Source organism: Engraulis encrasicolus, chromosome 13, assembly GCF_034702125.1.
Source record: "Engraulis encrasicolus isolate BLACKSEA-1 chromosome 13, IST_EnEncr_1.0, whole genome shotgun sequence".
NCBI lineage: Eukaryota > Metazoa > Chordata > Actinopteri > Clupeiformes > Engraulidae > Engraulis > Engraulis encrasicolus.
In genome coordinates, this window is record NC_085869.1 from 17646719 (window position 1) to 17670847 (window position 24129).

The following is a 24129-nucleotide window of genomic DNA, read 5'->3' on the forward strand; positions in this document are numbered from 1 at the left end:
GTCTCAATGGGACACTCCTGGCTAAATAAAGGAGAAAGGAAATGAAATGGTATTGTGCAACCACTCATACAGTCTGTTGATCTCACATACAAATGTGCATAGAGAGGTGCAGAAGGGGTGGGGGAGCCATGTGTCAGATTTTTTTTTTTTTTTTTTTTTACTTAGTTTAATGTTTATTTGACATGGACAGAGCACAACATACAGTTGAGCCAGATTATAGCCACAAGGCAAATTTTCATCTGTAGTTCCTATAGTAGGGCAGACATTTATGTTAAGTTAAAAATATGATTAGAATTAATAATAATACAAAAACATAACAAGTAATGGGTGGGACTATGTGCAGATATACGTAGATTTTGGCACCGTTGTTGGATGTTGTTAGGCAACCAAACAGTTAAAAATGCATCCAGTGGGAGCTGTCCAAGTGAACCTTTAGCGACTTTTGTCCAGCAGTTGAACTTACATATACCCCGTTTTGGCTCTGAGAGGTGATGGATTTTGGCTGGATAGCTGGAATGGCTGGATGGATGTGGCACATTGTGATGTAATGTGTTGGTGGTGTGATGTGGTGTGATGTGGTGTGATGTGGTGTGATGTGGTGCGGTGTGGTGTGGTGTGGTGTGGTGTGGTGTGGTGTGATGTGGAGGCAGGTGGAGGGATAGAGAGATGCAGGCTGTATAAACTGGTGCCATTGCTGAAAATGAATGAATGAATGACTGAAAAAATGTCAGCAAAGTCAACAGACTTATGTAGAGGGTCACAGTGACAGGTTGGTAACACTGAGGAATTTGTGTTGTGGTGTGGTCTGATGTGGTGTGGTATGATGTGGTGTGTTGTGGTGTGGTCTGATGTGGTGTGGTATGATGTGGTGTGGTGTGGAGGCAGGTGGAGAGATGCAGGCTGTGTGCTCTGCTCCACGTCCACATGAGCGAGCGAGCCTCTCTGCTGTGCTGTCTCTCTCTGACGGTAGTCCCGCTCTGCACCACGCTGCGTGTCATCACTTATTCTCCTCCTTAATCTCCGCTGATAGAGCTGTGGAAAGTTCCCGCACCCGCGACCGCACCAGAGTGATGGGATGTGGAGAAACCGTAACGTCATGTAGAGTGAGGCAGAGTTAAACTCTGAGAGACAGGAAGAAGATACAGTAGAGAAGAGATTCGGGAGATATACCGTACAGTAGGTCCAGTTGGAAATGTTGGGAGGACTCTGACCAGGCCACACGAAAGCTGGATAACCTCTGAGGACTTCATCCAAGAGACTTTCCTGTCTTGTGCACCTTTTTTTCTATCCCTCTCCTCTACTGTGCAGTCCTTTCCCCACAGACTTTTCTTTGTCTACCCCTCTCTCTATCTTTCAATCTCTCGTACTGTCCCTCACTCAGGATTACCCTGCGCCTTCTGTCACTCTTATTCTCTCTCTCTCCCTCCTCTTCCTCCTCCTCCTCTCTCTCTCTCTCTCTCTCTCTCTCTCTCTCTCTCTCTCTCTCTCTCTCTCTCTCTCTCTCTCTCTCTCTCTCTCTCATTTTCTCCGTTTGTGTCTGTCCTCCCTCTGCTCCTCTCCTCTTCGTATTCCCGCTCCGCTCCGTGTGCCGGTCACTTCTCCTAGGTGGAGCTGCGCTTTCCTGGAATTGTCGGGCAGCTTTTCCTGTTGTGGTTGCTGCCTCTCTCTATCTGTCTCTCTCCCTCTCACACACACATACACACACACACACTCTCTCTCTCTCTCTCTCTCCCTCTCTCACACACAGACACACCCTCTCTCCCTCTCTCACACACATACACCCCCCCCTCTCACACTCATTCTCTCTCTCTCTCTCTCTCTCTCTCTCCCTCTCTCTCTCTCTCTCTCTCTCTCTCTCTCTCTCTCTCTCTCTCTCTCTCTCTCTCTCTCTCTCTCTCTCTCTCTCTCTCTCTCTCTCCCTCTCTCTCTCACACACATGCAGTCTGTCTCTCCCCCACTCTCTGCTACTCTCTGAGATGCTCAGTGTGCTCAGGGCTGGTGTTTGTGTGTGTTGCCACTGGATGTGGGATTAGTGGGTTATGGACAGCCATGCCATCTGGATATCCATGCCTGCTGCTGCAAGAGGAGTGTTTTTCCTCTAAATGCGCTTTGCTTTTTTGGGTCAGAAGTTCCACGCCGGTCAAAATGTCTGTGCCGCAGCTCAAAATGGGACGAAATCCATCGGTGGGTAAAAGTGTGAAGTGTGCTGTAGTTGGTGGTGCGAGTGGGGAAAGCTTTCTAGTGAACAGCCAGCATTCAACGGGGCTGCTCATGGAGCGCTTTCCCCCCCCATGTGCTCTTCTGTGCTCTTTTCTCTCGTCTCTCATGCTGCTGATGTACTGTAGTGTATGTGGAGATAGCTATCCCGTCAGTAAATCACCTCTAATATTAAATGCAGGTGTTATGTTTGGAGGAGTTTGATGTCAGTCTGCAAGTATGCAACTTTTTGGTCTTGTGCCAGGCTATTTTTCAGACATGTTGAGACATGTTTTACAATTAATTATTCATTGTCAAAGGTACTCATGTTGACATTAAATATGTCCTATGTTTGTGAAAGGACTCTGTGGACTGGATACCATGAATTTAACACGAAACTATGCTATGTACAGTACAGCTTTGCTGCATGCAGCACATGTTTTGCACTGAGCCCTCTGAGCTCTCGTTTAAATGTTTTAAAAGGGCACACATGTTGGCACATGTTTGTTTTGAAAAGCACAATAAGTAGTTGCATGTCCCAGCAGGGAATGCATGACTGTTTAATTTTATTTCCCAATGAAATAAAATGTCACGTTGCAACATTTGTGATATCCAATGATGAGAAACTGACCCATCAGTTGAAAAAAAAAAAAAGATCACTGAACCCACAGTGTCCCAAAATGCCGGCAGTACAGTGCAACGCCTGGGACAGACTCCTGGGACCGCCCGGAACAATTCGCTCTTGTATTCCAAAATGTGGACTGTAGCGAGCTGCTCAGCCTTGTTGAATGGACTCCAGTTAACGATCCCTGGCCCACTGGCCGACCAGCCGGGCAGCATAATTGCTGCATCTTTTGCCACTTCAAAGAGCGCCCGGCCCGGCCCGGCCCGACCCGACCCGACACCGCTTGGGCCTGTCTGGTCTGATAATGAGCTTTAACTCCACTTCACACTTAATGAGTGAAGGTAGAGTTAACCCGGTGAAAAGAAAAGAGAAGTGGCCACAGCCTTGCCTCGCCTGCCCCGCTCTTGCTCGCAGCTGTGGTGTCTGTCAGGGCCAACGCTAACAAAGGCTTAGTGTACGGCAAGTGCGTGGAAATCCTGCACTGAGCAGTCATGACCAAGCCTTCTGCTTCACTGAACCATATGCAGGGCAGCCGAGGGGGGGTTATATTGTCCTGGGCCCAGGAAGAGAGGGGGTCCAGAATTGAGTTCTCATTGCACTGTATGTACTGTATTGCGTGGGGGGCCCTTTCATATGACTTTGTCCCGTGCCTGGCCAATGCAGTCAACAGCCCTGACCGTATGGCATGGCCACCCTATGGGCCCTGACCGTAATGGCATGGCCACCTTATGGACTTGCAGACTCATGCTAAACAAGCTGCTATACATGTGTGTGTGTACAGAATGCCTTGTTTTTGACAAGGTATCTTCCTCTTCCTCTTCCTCTCCACACATTGCATAACCAATGCTGCATGCGTTCAGAAAGGTCTTGCATAATATATAGGGAGGTTGATTTGTTTAGAGTTTGTTCCCCTGAGTAGCTTTGGGGACAGGAAAGCTGGGCAGAATCATCAAAGCTGAAAAGGGGCGTAATTATATCAGCCACCATGACATGAAAATACATTTTCAGAGCCTTTGTGTTCTTGTTCTGTCTTTTTCAAAGTAAGTGTATTCATGATACGATACTCTGCATCTGAAAGGTTGAGTCCTTTTTTGTGTGTCTCAGTGAAGATGCCTTTGTTTAACAATCTACGTTCTATGGGTCAGAACAATGTTTGGATTGTAGGCCTACATAACTTGATAATGAACAAGGTGTCTATGTGTACAGTATATTGCCTCTTGTATCTTGTTTAGGTTTTGTTTGTATATCTACTGTATACTATGTTCTTATTCAATTGTGCCCTGTAAATGCTGACAGTGCCCCCATTTAATTTGAACATCTTACTGGGTTTTTAAATCAGTTTCTTCTCTTGAACTCTCTCCCTCCTACCCCCCCCCCCCCCCCCCTTTTGTTCTCTCTCTCTCTCTCTCTCTCTCTCTCTCTCTCTCTCTCTCTCCGCACCACTCACTCATCACATCTTAAAGTGAATTCTGCATTATCTCCCGTTCCCACAGATAGCTGATCAGCTTCCCTGGATTTCGCTGACGACACCCCTTTCTCGTTCCGCCGCGTGAAGATGGAAACCCTGGAGTCGGAGCTGACCTGTCCAATCTGTCTGGAACTCTTTGAGGACCCCCTGCTGCTGCCCTGCGCCCACAGCCTGTGCTTCAACTGTGCCCACCGCATCCTGGTCTCCCACTGCATGACCAACGAGTCCGTGGAGTCCATCAGCGCTTTCCAGTGTCCCACCTGTCGGTATGTCATTCTTCTGGGATACATTGCTTTAATCCAGAAAGTCAAAGAATGCGCGCACATTAGTGGCACAGGTGCTGGACCAAACGTAAGATAACTGAAAAGAAAATAAAGGTCCGCAAAAGGTCGTTGCACTGTGATGAAGGACGGTTAGTCCGAAACGTTGTGCCATTAAATATTTGGGAGCATTTAACAGTGTTGCGGACCTTTCTTTTCTTTTCAGATACATTGTTTTAACACTTTGAGGTATAAGTATGCTCCCCTAGGGCCTAGGGGAAGTAACATGTATCTATGTTTGGAAGTCAATCATTGGGTCAAAGGTGAACACCCCTATAGAGCACACCTACCACCTATGGGTGCAATTGCTATTACACGCTGGAGAAGGGTTCGTGGGCAAATAAACACAGAAAAATCTGAAGAGTGCTGTCCTTTGCTTCCTTTATTCATTCATGGTTTATGTGGGATTCAGCACCCAGTTAAGAACTGTGAGAACCATTAGGCGATAGTGTGAGCATGTCTTCTTCACTTTTTTTAGGTATGCCATCACCCTCAGCCACAGAGGCCTAGAGGGACTCAAGCGCAACGTCACCCTTCAGAACATTATCGACCGATTCCAGAAGGCCTCGCTGAGCGGGCCCAACTCTCCCAGCGAGACGCGGCGCGGCGTGCGCGCCACCACCTCCGACATGACTTCGCCAGGCGAACGCGTGCAGTGCCAGTTCTGCGAGCAGGATCCTCCGCAGGACGCGGTGAAGACCTGCGTCACCTGCGAGGTGTCGTACTGCGAGGACTGCCTCAAGGCGACGCACCCCAATAAGAAGCCCTTTACCGGGCACCGGTTGATCGAGCCACTGGCGGACTCGCACCACCTGCGCGGCCTCATGTGTCTGGAGCATGAGGACGAGAAGGTCAACATGTACTGTGTCACGGACGAGCAGCTCATCTGCTCCCTCTGCAAGCTGGTGGGACGACACCGGGACCACCAAGTGGCCGCGCTCAGTGAGCGCTTCGAGAAACTCAAGGTAAGGAAGAGCCTGCCTGATCTGCAGCCTGACCAATGGATGCACGTGAGAAGCTTCACTGTGAAGGTGATGATAACACTGGGCAACTTTTTGAGAAAACTGTCTGGGCAGCGATACAATACGATGTAGTTAAGACTGTTAATCATACAACATTTTTATTAGGAGGATTAGCAACAGACAACTTTTTTCAGCCATTCTATCAGAAAATGAATAGCCAATCATAATGTTGCCTGGTAACATTGCTCAAAAATTTGCCCTATTTATCATTACCTTAAGAGATCCAAGCTAACATAACACTGCAGGGGATTTAAGGGAATTTAGTTATTTAATTTCTTCACTATTTTATTCACGGATTTTTCTCATTTTGTTTCACGTTTTCATCTCATCATGGGTTGGCCTATTTATTTATGTGTGGCCCTGATCCTCCATCTTAAACGACTCTCTTAAACAAATTCTCACTTATGAGCAAAATTCATTTTTAACAAGATGAATCAATAAACAAATGAACAAAATTAATGACATGTTCTTTGTGCCACAGATGTGAAAATATGTTATATCAAGCCGTTTGTTCCATAAAGACGACAAATAGGATACAGTATATGAATAATATTCGTATTTTCAGTCAGTATAAGTGAGCAATACATTTTCACTTAAGAACTCTTTCCATGTGGCAACCACTAGCACAATTTGAAGACAGTTCTTGATCTCTGTCAGACAATTAGCATCAATAAGGACCGCTTTTAGGGCATTTCACAGTTGCTTAGAATCGATGTCAGACTGCTAACAAATTAAAACGAAAATGACGGCATAGCCCCTGATTTGACTCTGTAGGTCAGCTTTTTTGCCAACACGCAGTGGAGTTTGGAATAGGCTGTTAAGTATCTGTGTAATGGTCTATGTTGAAGTAGACTTGAGCTTCTGCAGTGTTCATTTCCCCCCTCAAGTGATAATAATTACCCCTTCATATCACACAAGCAGTCCTGCATGAGCTGTGAACCCTTTTGTGCTGTTATGTGTGTGGTTCAAATGTGCCAAAAATATACACTCTCTCCCCGAGTTAATTAATTGTCAGAACGAAGCACATCTGATATCACTTTGGCGAGCCCTGTAGCAATTAGAAATTAAAATGGGGTTTGGATGTGGAAAGGAAACGACTAGAAGAGGAGAAGTTAAATGATGTTCCAGTGCTTAATGCATCTGTCAGAGAAATGATTGGAGCACCATTGATGATTTGGCAAATTTCCAAGGACTCACCAGTGGTACTGCTATACATGGGTTCACCGTGTTTAAAAACACGATGTTGTGAGGAGGGGCAAGACACTGGCAGCCAACCATGTGAGCCACGACAGCGGTTTCCAACAATCAGAGGTTGAGTTGTGCGCAGCTAGTGTCGCACAGCCAGGAGAAAACAAAAAACGAGAACCCATGTATATCTCCGTGGATAACAGTTCTGACATGGTCGGGACTGTCGCGTCTGCTCTGCTGTGTTATTCACCCTCCTGCCCTACCCAGTCCATACCAGTGTATTGTATTATGCATGGACCCCGCTGACAACTCAGTTGCTCGACTCCTTCACGTTGGTACCTGTACCTGCCCTACTGTGTGCACTGTCTTATGTCTGTCTGGTCACAAGGTGAATGTATATCAAGTACAGTAATGTGACCCACTCTCACCTTCCCCCACCAATCCAAATAATTGTCAAGTCAAATGGTAATGGCATAGGCCAAGGAGATTATGCCCAAATAATATCTTCTTAGATATTAATATAATGTATTATAATATTATAATATATATTATAATATATAATATAATATCTAAATAATATCTTCTTAGATAAAGACTTAACTGGTTTCTCCTTCCATGCTGTCGGTCATGTTGATGGGGCAGAAAGAGGCTGACCACTCTCCAAGTGAGGAGCAGGGGCAACAGGAGCAAACGGAGCAGGTGATCCTCATCACATAAACTCCCCCCTCCCCCCACCTGACAGGGATACCCCCCCGAACTGGCACAGGCAGGGACATACAGTGTCCAAGTCCAATCTCACGCACATTCATTTTTCGGGTGCAGGTTCAAAATCATGAAGTTCATAAGGTAATGCAAAGAACTGGAGCTCCCATTTACTCCTCAGACTGAGGAAGGGCCAGGGTGGCCCGAAACATCCCACAAGAATAAAATAGAGTAAATGGGAGCTCGCATCAGTGTGCGGTTCTTTTCATTACCTTAGGATACAGTGTACCTGACATTTGAGCATCCTCTTTAATCCTCTACTGGATTTTACGAACTAGATAGGCATTAAGAAGTCATGATCATCATCAAATATGCATGAATTTATGTAATTGTAATCCTCCCTCTTCAAACATACAGTGCACTTAAGAGATGAATATTTCATGATATTATTATTATTTGATACGTCTTTCTATTTTCAAAACACCAAATATACTATTTTCTCTAAGCAACCAGAAACAGCTAGACACAGTGGTCTGGCCCTCATGTCTCACTGCCGACATGTTTTGCTCCCCTGCATTTCTCCAGCCAGGACAAACACTCTGTTTGATTGACAGGTTACATTGTCATGTGGTTTCACGCCTTGTGTTTACACTTCAGATTTGAGCTTGTCACAAGATGTTATCTTGCACATGATAGGCCTATGGTTCTCAGGAGCAGGTGGAAGTGGAAGGACACAGAATATTATAACAGCTGACATGAATCAGAAACACGTCCTTCTGTAGTCTATTAATTCATCAGAGGTCATTGTGTGAAATGAGTATACACGGTGTGAGATATCTTGTGTACATTGTAAAATGCTGTTCAGTATATGTTATAGCTTAGAAAACCTTTGAGCAGATAGGTAAAGCCTATATTTGATGACTGAATATTAAAATGAAGTTGCATAAGATGAAGCGTTTTTGTTAGGGCTAAGGGGGTGGGGTAAATAGATAAAATGTACCTAACGGCTCACCAATGCTGAGGGATTGTATTATCTAGTCCTATAAACTCAATTATTACATTAAATAAACTATATAAATAAAGACACACATATAAATTCATAAGTGATGCAAAATATTACTATTCCACTACCATTCTACCATTTTAGATGAACTGGAAATATCTCTAGTAGGATATGTCATTTTGGAATATTAATACTCAAGTAGCCTTTCAAAATATAGCTCCTCTAAACAGTTTGATATATTAGGCCTACCTAATATTTCATTTTCATTATGCACTTTTTGGCCTGCTCAAAGAAGAACAGTCTACTTCCAGCTCACTCATCTAGCCAAGAAGTATCGGCCAAGAGATACATATCCCTATTTGGTTATGTCTCAAACGCATTGAGTTCTACAGCAGGAGCTCGTGACTGGGGGTCATTGTTCATACATTGGCTTATCAAACTAATGAATTGAAAGGTCACTTGTGTTGCATAATGTGATAAAAGTGTAATGTAATCAGTGGCGGAGCAATTGCACACAGGGCCACAGGGCAAAACACTGATAGGGCCATCCATACAGCCTGCCAACGTCATAATAGGGCGCCCACTACCACCAATACGAGAGGGCCCTGGGCCCAGGGGCAAATGCCCTGCTTGACCCGCCCGTAGCTCCGCCCCTGAATGTAATCATATGCTCTTTTTTTGGATGAGTGATTTGGGGAGGAAAAGATTGTAACATTTCTACTAAACAAATCTCTCTTTATTAAATGTCAATTCACTTGGCTTTATGTTAGAATTAGAATTAGAATTTAAAGAAGAGCTTGCATTCAAGTTAACCTTTAAGAGTGTACCGTCACACCGGTGTGACGGGAATGTTCAAGCAGTGAAAGTTCTATAGAATTCTGGGCATCATTCAATTCAATGTGGAATTTTAGAATCTTGCATTGCTATAGAACACATTCTTTTTATAGAATGTTCAAAAACCCACCCTCTTAAATAGCATTCCCTCACGTCTGCCGGGTTAGCTCTCCTGTTTTTGTCCACCTCTACCAAGGATGAATCTCTATCTGCTGCTCGCCTCCCCAGAGGGTCATACAGCTCCTGGCCACCCGCAGGCAGACCAAAAAATGGAAAGCAATTAAAAATGACGAGAGAGAAAGAATGGCAGCTTCCTGTGGTTGGAAAAAAAATCCTTGCGGTTCCACACCTTTGCTATGTGATTGTGAACCTCTTTTCCTTCCTGAGAATAACCTGAAAGTTTTCCTGCAAACATTGACGTCCTGTGCCATGCAGGTTACATTCCTGCGCCTGCCTCATCCCCATGTCCCTCCAGGGCAAAGACAGGGGAACACTTTACAGGATTGGTTTATTACACATTCACGGGCAGCAGTGCGCCAGTAACTTTTCAATGAATTTGACTGATCTACTCATCTATTCGCCCATGAAAAGTCAAATCTTTCCAATTTTACCATGTCCCATTTTTACTCAGGCAGTCACGACCTAGCACCTCCTCTGCTCAACTTCATTTCACACTATGACTTTAAATGAGACTGGCTGACGCATCGGCCTAATGTTTTAGTCAGTAGAAGATGTTTTCTTAGACAGCCCCTAAAAGTTGCCCTGAATCACAGGCTCTTCCTGAGAATGGAAACACTCTTCCCTCTCTCTATTCCAACACCTAGAGTTGAAAAGTGTTCTCATCTGGCTGCTGATTCCACACTCCTGGACTAATGGCTTTCATCACCTTCCCTTCTGCATAAATAAATGATGGCAGGGCTGTTGGGCTGGCCATCTGGCATAGCGGGCATTTCCAGGTGGGCCCCACACCGTTGTGGGCCCCTTTTTTCAGAAATGTTTACAAAAAAAATCACTGGTTGGTCAGTTCTACACCACTGCACCGAGGGGCCCCTTTAAGGCAAAAGTGCCCGGGCCCTATTTCTCCCCCAGTCTATCCCTGCAAGTCTATGATAAAATCTCCAGCACTATTTCTGTGAGACATGACTCACTCGGGGGCCATTTATGAAGTGGCAGGATGAGAGAGGAGAGAGATGACCTGACCTGAAATGGCTTTTTTGCCTGTATGTTTTCTAAACCGTGTATAAACGTGGTCCTAAGGGCTGGGCCTCTGCTTTCCTTCTGATTCTCTATGCCAATCATTCAATCGGGCAGTCATGGGTGAGCGGTTAGGGCGTCAGACTTGCATCCCAGAGGTTGCCGGTTCGACTCCCGACCCGCGAGGTTGGTGGGGGGAGTAATCAACCAGTGCTCTCCCCCATCCTCCTCCATGACTGAGGTACCCTGAGCATGGTACCGTCCCACCGCACTGCTCCCCATGGGGCGCCACTGAGGGCTGCCCCCTTGCACGGGTGAGGCATAAATGCAATTTCGTTGTATGCAGTGTGCAGTGTTCACTTGTGTGCTGTGGAGTGCTGTGTCACAATGACAATGGGAGTTGGAGGAGTTTCCAAGCTGTGTTGCTAACTTCAAATGTGATTGTGGATCAATTTTAGTTCAGTAAAAAATAGGGCTGGGACTCGATTAATTTTTTTAATCGAATTAATCTACAGGCTTTGGAATTAATTAATCGAATTAATCGCATTTTAATCACATTTAAATATCTGACTTGAGAACAGTGAAAAATTAGTTTTTTCACATGGATTTTGAATAATTACAATAAATAAGCTTAATCTAAAAATATTATACATTTTTAAAAGAAGGGAGAACTCTTCTCAATTTCAGCAGGCTGTTCACCATCAGGCGTAATACTGCCCTCCACTGGTCTAATCCAGAACTATGTACCTATATTATACTGCGATTCATTTTAAAAATCGTGTTAATTAATTAATCGCATTGTGTGATAAATTAATCTAAATTAATGCATTAATATCCCAGCCCTAGTAAAAAAGCATGGCACTAGGCTGATGGTAACGGATGGCAACCTAGAGCACACTACTGTATGTCACCTCATGGTAAGGTCGCACTGTAGGCTGTACATGAACCTGCATAACACAATATTATACCACAAATCAGTAGCAGGGGTTAAATGTATTGACTTAATACAATATGTTACTGCTCCACAATCATTTGTTTATTTTTTAAGATACTGATACTAAGATCGCGAGGTAAAATGAAAAACTTTAAAAAATTTAATTCATTGCTAGAAAGTCATAACCTGGGAAAGATGCATGCGTGTGCTGTATTGGGATGATGACCATTTCCTACAGGAGACCTACATGGACCTCTTTCTCATAATCACAGCATTAAGCTCATCCAGGATTACACATATGAAGTAGTAATATACTCCAACCCCCAACACACACTGCCCCCTCCATATGTCTCTGTGCACAGCCTTCACCCGTGGGTCTCACACAGGTCAACTGTGTGTCACTTATAATGCCCTATTGTGTGATGAAAATGGCTACCGATGATGCCAAACATCATAATGTGCACCGTACTTACTCAGGACAGAGTATCTATGCACTCAATACTTTGTTGTGTTCGTCTGGAGTCGTGGAGTCAATGGAAGCATTTGGGCTATTTTAAAGTGTTCACATTGACAATGAAGGGTGTACAGTAATAGACGTCATTGGTTGCACTGCACTCCACTTTCTGACATCAGAGGCAGATGCTTCAGTCCTTGCCTCCGTGACCTTAGCAGGACCTCCCAGACCAGATGAGGGGATTTCTGGTGGTAGGGGGTTGTCCAAGCATTTGAAATGAGACTGATTATTAAAAAAAAACAATCTGACACGCTCACTCAGTCTTTGAGACTGTTCCGAGCTGTGCCATCAGCAAATGAATGTTGGCTTTTTAATATATTTTCCTAACATCACAACTGATGACACATTATTTATGTAGTTTTATTTTATTTGATATTTTCGTTACTCTTTCCTGCTTCCTCTCTAACGTATTGATGGTTTGGTTTATTTCCAGCAAGCTCTTGACGTCAACCTCAGCAACTTGATCAAGAGAAATAATGAGCTGGAGAATCTCATGGGCAAGCTGATCCAGACCTGCCAACATGTAGAGGTGAGAGAGCTCATTTGCTTTGGCTCTTTAAGTTACAATACATGTTAAAGTTAACTTGCAACCTTAACATTAACAATGTTATTACAGTAACAACTATGTGCTAGTACAGTAACAACTATGTAACATTGCAATTGTTGCTGCGTTTACACGAGACATTTAATTCGGCGTTAACTGATTTTAATTCTGAATGAAGCTTAATTCCGCTTTGAAAACATCATGTAAACACCTCTTAATTTGAAATTAAAGGAAAGATCAAAGTAAACTCGAAGGAACTATTTAATTCTGAATGAAAAACATCATGTAAACGTAGTGATTGAAACATTGTACATAATTAATTTGTGTCTTTTCTTTACACATAAGAATTTTGTCGTTTCTCACATTTTTTAAAAATAATTAATTAATTCACCGAACAAAAGCTAAAACAACACAAATGAAGGAATATGTCATATAATATAGGCCTACCGTGCCATGTGTGCAGCAGTAGAGTAAAGCATGCTGGGATGCTTCAGAGTAACAATACGCTCTCTGCCATAAATATGAAGCCCACACGGGGTCACATGTGTTGTGCATGCATGAAGAGGTTTCATGGCATATTAACTAAGAATAAGCAGTGGGTCGTAATGGCCTCGTTATTCCTCCGATGCGATGTGGGGATGGAGAGATGGCATGGAAGCGTACTCACTACTCACTTGCCTTCCACCTGCATTGCTCCTCTGTCAGCTGGATAAATTGCTGCCTCGTGCCAGAAGAAAATAACAAAGTTGCATGATCTCTCTAACACACCGTATGGGCTTTTAGAGAAAAGAAAAATACATTTCACCTCTGACTGAAAGTTCATATGAAATCATTTTAAATGTTAGAACATGATATGAACCTCTCTGAATGTGTCTAAAAAATCTTTCAGATAAACGCAGCTCGTCAGGAAAGCAAGTTGCTTGAGGAATGTGATACACTGATTGATATCGTACAACAGAGACGGCAGATCATCGGCTCCAAAATAAAGGAAGGAAAGGTACTGTACTACAACACCAAAGTCCTCATGTCACATTTGTTTTGTTTTATTAGTTTTTGTCTATCTATTCAGTGTTTATGTTCATACAAATCACAATAGAACTAGATGAGATCTTTAACGTTAAAGCCCGACTGGGAAACTCCAACTCATTGTGACACAGCACTCCACAGCGCACAAAATATGAAAAAGAACAAAATGTGTCCTCATATTGTTGTCATGACTGATGGCGACAGGGGTGACATTTGAGCCAGCCATTTTTGTACCTCCTCTCAATCCTCACTTTACTCATTGACCCATTAAATAGAGTCAGTAATCAATGTTTTGATGTGATCCCAAAACTCCAGTGCAGTGAAGTGCAGTGCTAACTCTATGTCCTCCTATGCCTATGGGCTGAGGCAGGGAAGCAAGGGGGGACAAAAAGGGTCAGTTGTCCCGGCCCCAGGTAGGGGTGGGGCCCAGAATTGGGTGCTCATTACATTGTATGTATTGGAGGGGGGGGGGCATTCAAATTAATTTGTCCTGTGCCCGGCAAAAGCTGTCAGCAGCCCGGGGCTGAGGTTTCGGTCGGCCTCCCATTGCCCATTGCACATGATTTCCCTGATTATTCAAGTGGGCTTGTTCTTCTTCTTCTTCGGGATCATTTTGACGTTTATTGGAGGGAGCAGATGGGCCATGGTGCCGCGGGGCCTCCGGTGCAGCCAGCACAGCTCTCGTTCTCGCTCTATCTCTCTCTGTCTCTCTCTCACACACACACAGCTCTCTCTCTCTTTCTCTCTCTCTCCCTTTCTCTCTCGCTCTCCCTCTCTCTCTCGATCCCTCCCTCTCTCTCCCTCTCTTGCTCTGTGTCTTCCTCTCTCTCTCTCTCTCTCTCTCTCTCTCACACACACACTCTTTCTCTCTCTCACGCTCCATCACTTTCTCTCTCTCTCTCTCTCTCTCTCTCTGTATCTCTCTCTCACACTCTCTCTCGCTCTATCTCTCTCTCTCTCTCTCGCTCTTTCTGTCTCTCTCTCTCTTTCTCTCTCTCTCTCTCTTTCTCTCTCACACACATACATGCGCACACACACACATACACTCTCTCTCTCTCTCTCTCTCTCTCTCTCTCTCTCTCTCTCTCTCTCTCTCTCTCTCTCTCTCTCTCTCTCTCTCTCTCTCTCTCTCTCTCTCTCTCTCTCTGTCATCCCTCCTCCCCCATGCTAATCAGCCCTTGTCCCCATGGCAGGGTAGAGGCCAGGAGATGTTGATGCAACGGCACACATCCTCCTGTACTGTACGCTGCCTCCCAGTTGGCTGTCCTTGCTGTGCACTCCCCTGGGCTCCTAGGCCAAGCACAGCAGGTTGACTTTCTGCCATTTGTTTACTTGAATACACTATTTATGTTGCGCATCAACAGTCTTTCGTGTTTCGTGGGCAGTGACATGTCACTCTCGCAAGACTTCAAATTAGCCGTGTCTGTCTCACATTAGTGTCTCTCCAAGCTGTGGGGCGCAGAAGTACACACGGTACGTGCTTCTGTGTTAGCACTAGCGTACTGTAGCGTGCCGCATTGTAAGTAGGCCTAGTTTTCATTTCCTCTGCTCTCTCCGCTAGAGCCATTAAGGGGGTCTTGGCAGGGCAGGGTCGCTGACAGCATTGGCCAGGCCCGGGACAAAATCAACTAAAAGGGCCACCCTCCCAATATAGTATATAATGTAATTAGGACCCAATTCAGTGCCCCCTTTCTCCCTAGGGCCAGGGACACCTGACCCATTTGTGTCCCCACCTGGCAAGGCCCTGGACAAGATCAACTAAAAGCCCCCCCCTGTAATTAAAATGTAATTAGGATCCAATTCTGGGCCCCCTTTCTCCCTGGGGCCGGCACACCTGACCCATTTGTGTTCCCACCTGTCAGCTAAGCTTCCCTGGCCCTGGCCTCGTAGGGGCACAGCTGCCCTGCTGAGTGGCTGAGCCTACGTCTCCCGCTGATGGGGGAGATCAGGGGCGGCTTCCGGAGGACCTCCCAGGGGAGCGGCGCTTCCTTCCTCTTCTCGTGGCAGAGTCAAAAGGCCTGCCATCTCCGCCTGACAGAGCAGGATCCACGTTACCATGGAAATTAGATTTCCACCAAAAAAAAAGTTATAGTTACTAGGGAAAGAATTTGGATGTTGCTTTTACGTGTGTCTTCCATAGCACCAGCCAAAGCCATATCCTGTCCATCGAGATTACGCTAAAAAAAACAACTTGATTAAAGTGCTTGATAGTTGGCCTCAGTGTTCACCATGTTATGATGGTATGTGGTGTCATCAACCTCTTGACCGTGTCGAGTGACCGAGTCAGCATTTTGCATGCATCTCTGTGAACAATTGTGAAATAATGCTTCAGGAAATTGGGCCTGTACACTAAGGTATTGGCCAAGGGTCGGTTTTGCGTTTTGCGTTTGCCTTTGTATCCCAAGGGCACTGGGTCAATGTTGGTAGTTGTCGCCCTAAGCCTATATAGAGTCATGTCAATTGAAATTAAATGATCCGCTATTTTCGCAGGTGGTTCGTCTGAGAAAGCTTACACAGCAGATTGCAAATTGCAAACAGTGCATAGAGAGATCATCATCACTCATCACCCAAGCTGACCAGACCCTGAAGGAATCAGACCCAGCTCGCTTCCTCCAGACTGCCAAAAGCATCTCTGATAGGTGAGAGAAAGTGCATTTTCATAGAATTTTGCACAGTCCTATACCAACTTAAAAGAAGATCACTGTGTCTTACATTATGTGATACTAGTAGTATAGGCATATATTATTATTACATCAGAAATGTTTGAGGTAAATCTGTTTTGTTTTTACCTCCCCAGAGTCTCCATGGCTACGGCATCATCTCAGATCTTGATACCAGAGATAAACCTAACGGATACATTTGACACATTCACATTAGACTTCACCCGGGAAAAGAAAATGCTGGAAACTCTGGATTATCTTACAGGTCAGTGTAAAACCTGTGCTATGTCAGATAGATTCATATTAAATAACATTCTATTTTTTTCTGCTGAGGAACACACATTTGGCTTAGGCAGCGCATTGTACAATGGCATTTTTACTCAATATAAAGTCAGTGATGTTGTGTTTCAGATGCTTTTAATTGTTTTGTCCCTGGGGTCTCTTGCTGGCACAGAACTACTCTGCGTTGCATGTTTGAGGGAAATATAAAAGCACTAACTTTAAGTATGGCTGTAAGACCTCATCTACAGGATATTGCTTTTCGTGTTGCGTGTCCTGGCTCCTCCCAGGGGACAGACGACTAGCTGACTTACACAGCACGAACAGTCACGGGCACTTATTGTAACTGAAGTCAGCATTTGGGCATCTGCACTGCATTGCATTGGAGGATTGTTTTGCAATAAAAACATACAAACACAGCTTCAGGTTTTACTGTAAGATGGTACATTTAATACATGTGCATGTGGGGTCTTGTCTCTGTGGATAAGTAAGGTAGGGATGTTTTGCAGTAAAACTGTATACAAACACAGCTTCAGGTTTTAAGATGGTGAATTTCATGCACGCACATTTGGGGTCTTGTCTTTGTGGATAAGTAAGGCTGGGATGTTTTGCAGTAAAACTGTATACAAACACAGCTTCAGGTTTTATGATTGTGAATTTCATACACGCACATGTAGTGCTTGTCTTTTTGGATAAGTAATAAATCAAGATCCTTCTATTTCCTTCTCCAGCTCCCAATCCCCCTGTAATCCGAGAGGAATTATGCACGGCATCTTATGACACGATCACTGTCCACTGGACGTCCGACGACGAGTTCAGCGTCGTTTCCTACGAGCTGCAGCACGCCATCTTTACAGGACAGGCCAACGTCGTTAGTAAGTGAGCCATTCATACACACACACACACACACACACTCACACACACACACACACACACACACACACACACACACACACACACACCACACACACACACACACACACACACACACACACACACACCACACACACACACACACACACACACACACACACACACACACACACACACACACACACACACACACACACACACACACACACACACACACACACACACACACACACACACACACACACACAGGACAGGCCAATGTTGTTAGTAAGTGAGCCATTCACAGATTTATCTTCTTAAGAACACATTTCAGTTTTAGCACCTGCCTTGTGTACCTTTATTTCATGCTTTCTTTGTGTTAAAAACCAATGTTTTTTTAAAAGTATACTGTGCTGCTGAATATTATGTTGGTGTGGCCCAGAATGGAGGAATGCAACCGCTGTGATGACATGGCTTTGCGTCTTCTCAATAAATCAGTTATTGGTCACTAAATCATATGACAGTACATCATAGACACTAAGTAGCAATCACAGACACAGACACAGACACACACGCACGCATGCACGCATGCACGCACGCACACGTGCGCGCACACACACACACACACACACACACACACACGTGCTGACAGTAATAAGGAAGACTACATACTATATGAAATTATTCATAGAGTAGTCAAACGTAAGAGAATGCGGCATTAGGAGCATATGCTGTATATTGAAGTAACACAGTATACATATCCAGTCTTTTTATGATACGAAAAAGACAAAATGAAGAGAACAGGACAGCACTACTCGTGTACTTTATTGTGTACTTTACAGACATTTCGGTCTTAACCTTCTTCAGTGTCGGGCCAATACTGAAGATGGTTAAGATAGATTGAAATGTCTCACATGCAATAAAGTAGACCTACAGTACACAACGAGGAGTGCTGTCCTGTTCTCTTTATTTTGTACGCGTCTTAAGGAATGTAGAGCCCCCGTAGAGCCCCCGTTGAGAAAGAGCAACTGTACAGTGAGAGCAAACAACAGCTTCAACACAGCGATGCCCTGCAGGTTTTTTTCCATTCTGTGCACATACCGTATCTATGCCCAGTGGACCCAGTCGTGTAATGTTTTGCAAGAGAACTAGCTTTGAAGGGAAGGAAGGCATCATTCACCAAGCCATTTAGAAGTTTTGGCTCAGGGGTTTAGCTCTGCAATGTGCACATAATCACACGGTTCAAAGCTAATGGCTTCATCAGATCTCTGATTATGTAATATTGAAAGTCATTTCCTGTACTCGTGACGCCCCCTGTGAATGCTTTGTTTTTTGTATTGTATTTTTCCCCTCATCATTACCTATGTTGTTATTATGCTTCCTCAATTCTGCCTGTTTACCTGTCTGCTCCATGTCTGGTACACGCCCCTGCCTTCCCTTGTCTTACAGTTTTGTGTACAGGTGTATAATGTACAGGTGAGTTGCCAGGTGTTCTTATAGGTGCTGCTCTGCAGCGACTGAACAATGTGTGGTGAGAACGAATTTCCCACTGGGGACAATAAAAGCTATCTATCTATCTATCTATCTATCTATCTATCTATCTATCTATCTATCTATCTATCTATCTATCTATCTATCTATCTATCTATCTATCTATCTATCTATCTATCTATCTATCGTAGGTCTGTGTAATTCGGCAGACAGCTGGATGATCGTGCCCAACATAAAGCAGAACCACTACACGGTGCATGGGCTGCAGAGTGGCACGCGGTACGTCTTCCTGGTCAAGGCCATCAACCAGGCCGGCAGCCGCTGCAGTGAGCCGGGCAAACTCAAGACCAACAGTGAGTCTGCATGTCTTATGGCAGTCTTATGGCATGTGTGTGTGTGTGAGGGGGTGTGGTGGTGGTGGTGGTGTGTGTGTGTGGGGGGGGGGGGGTGCTTGTGTGTGTGTGTGTGTGCTTGTGTGTGTGTGTGCGTGCGTGCGTGCGTGCGTGCGTGCGTGCGTGCGTGTGTGTGTGCGTGTGCAGTAGTAGTATTAGTAGTAGTAGTAGTAGGTATTGGAGTAGTAGTAGTAGTAGTAGTAGTAGTAGTAGGTAGTGGAGTAGTTGTAGTAGTAGTAGTAGTAGTAGTAGTAGTAGTAGTAGTAGTAGTAGTAGTAGTACTAGTAGTAGTGGTAGGTAGTGGAGTAGTTGTAGTAGTAGTAGGTAGTGGAGTAGTTGCAGTAGTAGAGTATTAGTAGTTGCAAATATTTTCTTAGTTCACAATAGACCGTCTCTGGTAGTAGTATTACATTGACCCATGACTTACAGTAATTAGTCAGTTATCCAAATTAGGGGCCTTTCAAGAAGGGGCCTGTTTTTACAGTATTTCTCAATTGGTTTTGTACATTTCTCGAATCTCTCTCGCAATTTGCAAAACATAATATTCATTCTCAAAACAGCTTTAACAAATGGCAAAACACTGTGGATGACCTGCAAAACCGAGTCTCTTGCTCAAAACCCAAGTTTTTGTGTCAATGAACGTATCAGTGCCAGCAGAGTGGTTAGTCATTGTGTCATAGTGTAGTCCGTGTATGGACAAGCTAGTCAAATCGATTTGTCATGTTGTCAATTGAATAGTACACTCTTGAGGATCTTTTCTGAAGCAAAATGTTGTTTAGATTGGATGGGAAATGTTGTAAATTCGACTTTATATTACATTGATCAGATAAGATTGTCCTAGATATACATTTAGACTATGACCTATTTATTGATAGGTTTTCTCATTGCAAAATAGGAAAAATAGCAAACTCTGGTTGAGGTGTCAAAATGCGTCCTCTACCATCCCTTTTTACTTGTCTTGCAAGCCCATGTGAAAAAAAATCTAGAACTGTAAAGCGAAATAAATTTGAAACAATACACTGATACTGTATAAAGTGCACTTACAGTCTTGTGAAATTATAGGGAAATATTGTAATTTTGCGTGGAGCGTAATTATAAAGGCCACATGAGGCAAAGAGTCATATAATGCAGTACAGTGCCTACTGTTGTATTGTATGCCTGTTTTCTCTATCCCTTATACTGCCTTTGATTAGAGAGAGTCAATATTTACCTGCGAGCAATTTACCAATTCAGATCACATTTATAGACAAAAGTCCAATGGAAATTATACAGTGTTTATCACATTATGACAGCTTGGTAAATCATTTTGCATGTCAAGACTTAAACTATGACCTAGGGCCTAAATGTTTTGGGGGGTGCGATAGTTTCATGCATTCAGTGACAAAGCTTTTTGAGTGATATGACAAAAGCAATTGATAATGTACAAAAAAGCTGAGAATTGTACACAACCATTGCATGGTGGACGAAAGCATTTGCTAAATGCTGAAAACTATGAAAAACGTATTTTACCATGTGCACAGGTAACGGCAGGAAGTCACAGTTGAACAAGAAGTTTTGAGAATGATTATTCTGTTGTGAGAAATGTACAAAACCAATTGAGAAAAACTGTAATCTGATTTACTATAGAGCATTTTATCTCTATCTCGCAATATCTTCACTGAATTGACCATGAGAAGCTGAAGGTTTGACACTGATTTCCTCCTCTCCTTTTTTAAGGCCAGCCCTTCAAATTGGACCCAAAGTCTGCTCACAGGAAACTGAAGGTGTCCCACGACAACTTGACGGTGGAGCGAGACGAGAGCTCCTCGAAGAAGAGCCACAGTCAGGATCGCTTCAGCAGCCAATCAAGTTACGGTGTCACGGCAAACGTCTACATCGACAGCGGCCGCCACTACTGGGAGGCTCTCATCGGTGGAAGCACATGGTAGGGTACCACACACTGATGATCAGGCCCGGATTAATGCACAGGGTAGATATGGCTACAGCCTAGGGGCCCCCACCTGCCAGGGGCCAAAAGTGAAAAATTGCAGGATTGGGACAAGATGCAATATTGAAAAACCGATCCACCATGTTGGGAACAGTTGGCAGACATGTTGTCCTTAATTTCTAGCTCGTAATTATGACACCATCTACATACATTTTTTCACGATATTCGCCTTCTGGGGGACCCCACAGCAATCTGTAGCCTAGGGGCCCCGGGCTATGTTAATCCGGCCCTGCTGATGATGGCTTACTGTAAGAGCCGAAACCCGTCTGCTTGGGGAGTCGCATGGTGGTAATCTATAAATAAATAATGAGACGTAGCTAGTGAGTACGGATTTTTCTTCTTTATAAGCACATGGTAGGTGTCAGCGATGTGGGCTTGTGACTGACTTGTGACTTGGACTTGAGTCAGGCTTGTGTCACAATTGACTTGACTTGAGACTTGACTTGGCAATATTAAGAATGACTTGTGACATGACTGGACTATCTATCTATCTATTGACTCAAGACGTGACTTGACTTGACAGTTTTAGCTTGCAGTGACTTGCAATGACATGTCAAGTCTACATAATATATCCACACAGTGTTAAGAATGCGACTAGCAAAGGATGGCATGCATAGCAGTGTGGAGAAGTAATTAATTTATGACCAAAAGTAGTTGGCAAGATTGTGAATACATGGTGACTTGTTAAGGACTTGGGAAAAATGAGACTTGGACTTGGACTTGACCTGGTCAAATGAGTCTTAACTTGTGACTTGACTCGGACTTGACTGGAGGGACTGGACACTTACTTGTTGTGACATGCAAATGAGTGACTTGGTCCCATCTAGGAGAATGTATTATTAAGATATTACTTAGTAGGGTACTCACAGCAGTGTTTTGTGTTAATGATGCAGCCTAATGAACACATAAATATTCATTTTCTGTCCCTGGTGTCACATAATATAAAGTGTGCTATTAGCGTACGCACATGAAGGAGTTGCTAATATAGTTTTATTGTGGTGTTGTGTTTATTATGTTGTTTATTTATGGGTGGGGCGCACTTTTGGAAATATCAGCGGCTTCATTACCAAATTATCTGTTCTGACTGCAGGCTTAAGTGGCATCCATTTGAAATGATTTCATACATCAGTGTAATTACAGCATATTGTTTCCTCCAACAAGTGAATGAAGGAAGCGAAGGACAGCACTCTTCAGATTTTGTCTTTGTTTATTCGCCCACAAACATGGTGGGCCCGCATGGTGATTGCCTTCAACAAGTCTCAAATTTCACATCAGTTTATTTTTTTCTTTCCCTTAATGTTCCAGGTTTGCTATTGGCATTGCATACAAATCGGCTCCCAAGCATGAATGGATTGGCAAGAACTCTGCTTCCTGGGTGCTGTCTCGGTGCAACAACACCTGGACGGCACGGCACAATAGCAAAGAGATGCCCATAGAGCCCTCCCCACATCTGCGCCGCCTGGGCGTGCTGCTGGACTACGACTCTGGGTACCTGTCCTTCTACGACGCTGTGGGATCCCACCATCTCTACACCTACGACATCTCCTTCATTCAGCCCGTGTGTCCCGTCTTCAACGTGTGGAATAAGTGCTTGACTGTTCTCACGGGGCTTCCCATTCCAGACCACCTGGAGATCGCAGACTCTCAGGATTGACAATAAATAAATAAATAAACATCTGAACATTTCCAGAATCTCACTCACAGAATGCTCTTGCACAAAAAAAGAACTATTTCTCACTCGACCGTGGAGAAGACTAATGTTCCTCCAGCTGTACAAAGTAGAAATTGAAAATAAATAAACAAAGCCTTGATTTTAATTATTGAGACCACCATACTCAGATGGTTCATTAGTTTGATTAGAGAACATTATTTATTGAAATGAAAAAAAAAAACAAGTAATTGGACATTAGAAGTTATTTTCCGCTTTGGGCTTTGCACATCTTTTGTGTTCATGCAGTTTTATTGAGCTCTCCATGGAGGCATTATTTCCGTAGCTCTACTGAAGCAAGCTAATGTGAAATTGTACTGTTGTGACAAACCCATTTTTGTTGAATAATTATTGTCAACATATGTGAATATGCAGTGTACTATATGTACTACTTAGGCTATTGTTCATTTCGAATTTAGAAGTGAATGGTCAAATAATTGTTTGTAATTTTAATAATCAGCTTACAAGTGGCAGTTTGTCATTTGTTAGAATTATATTTCAGAGGTACACATACAAATTCAAATCCCTAATACCACTTTTGGTCACAACGTGTTTATAAATTACACATAAATGGTTTCCACATGTCTGTTCTGTAGGCCTACGGTACATGTTGTACTGCAGCCATTTCTTGAAATGAAAAATATTGCACTATATTAAAAAAAACCCTGCTTTAATAATAATGCATTATTGTGCTGACCGAATGTGCAATACCATGTGGGATAACATTGTGCTTCATGATATTTCCTACAGGCAGATTTGTCCAGTTATTGACTTTGGTGATACAAGTGCAAAGCAAACACCTATATGTCAGCTTGACAAGATTCCTTTTGACATGTCCATTTGCTCGGCTTTTGTGTTATCGCTGGGGTCTCCTGGGTCTCTTTTCAACTGTGCGAGACCAAACATGGCTGAACTCACACTGACCTTTCCTTCAGTTGGCCCTGAGACACAGATCAGGATGACGTGACCGGCGACGGCGTGCTATGCTGTAGGTTGTCCTTGTGGTGCGGTGTCACAGACATCTCTCTCCTGAGTCAGTGAACATGTGCAGCGTCTTCCATTCCTCCTTGTCAAGCTGCATCTTGAAAATATGTTTGTATCGTTGATGTCATAGCCATAGCCTACTTAGTAGGCTATACAGAGATATATACTGCGTATAGAGATGGAGTCTGCACACTTCAAATCCTTTT

At 43.9% G+C, this 24129-nt stretch overlaps 1 protein-coding gene across 5 annotated transcripts in view; it reads left to right on the forward strand.

Annotated features, from left to right (window-relative positions):
- mid1 (midline 1) overlaps window positions 1-24129 on the forward strand; it is a 44959-nt gene extending 20830 nt beyond the window's left edge. For 3 of the 5 annotated variants that reach the window (XM_063213320.1, XM_063213319.1, XM_063213318.1), the window contains exons 2-12: window positions 4315-4555; window positions 5088-5574; window positions 7462-7518; window positions 12434-12529; window positions 13434-13541; window positions 16061-16209; window positions 16368-16495; window positions 17241-17384; window positions 19044-19205; window positions 20961-21168; window positions 22537-24129. In XM_063213320.1, the coding sequence (XP_063069390.1) occupies window positions 4377-4555; window positions 5088-5574; window positions 7462-7518; window positions 12434-12529; window positions 13434-13541; window positions 16061-16209; window positions 16368-16495; window positions 17241-17384; window positions 19044-19205; window positions 20961-21168; window positions 22537-22885 (2067 nt within the window). In that variant the 5' untranslated portion in view covers window positions 4315-4376 and the 3' untranslated portion in view covers window positions 22886-24129. Of the gene's footprint in view, window positions 1-1935; window positions 2185-4314; window positions 4556-5087; window positions 5575-7461; window positions 7519-12433; window positions 12530-13433; window positions 13542-16060; window positions 16210-16367; window positions 16496-17240; window positions 17385-19043; window positions 19206-20960; window positions 21169-22536 lie in introns of those variants that run through there. The other 2 variants (XM_063213317.1, XM_063213321.1) reach the window with 2 other exon arrangements.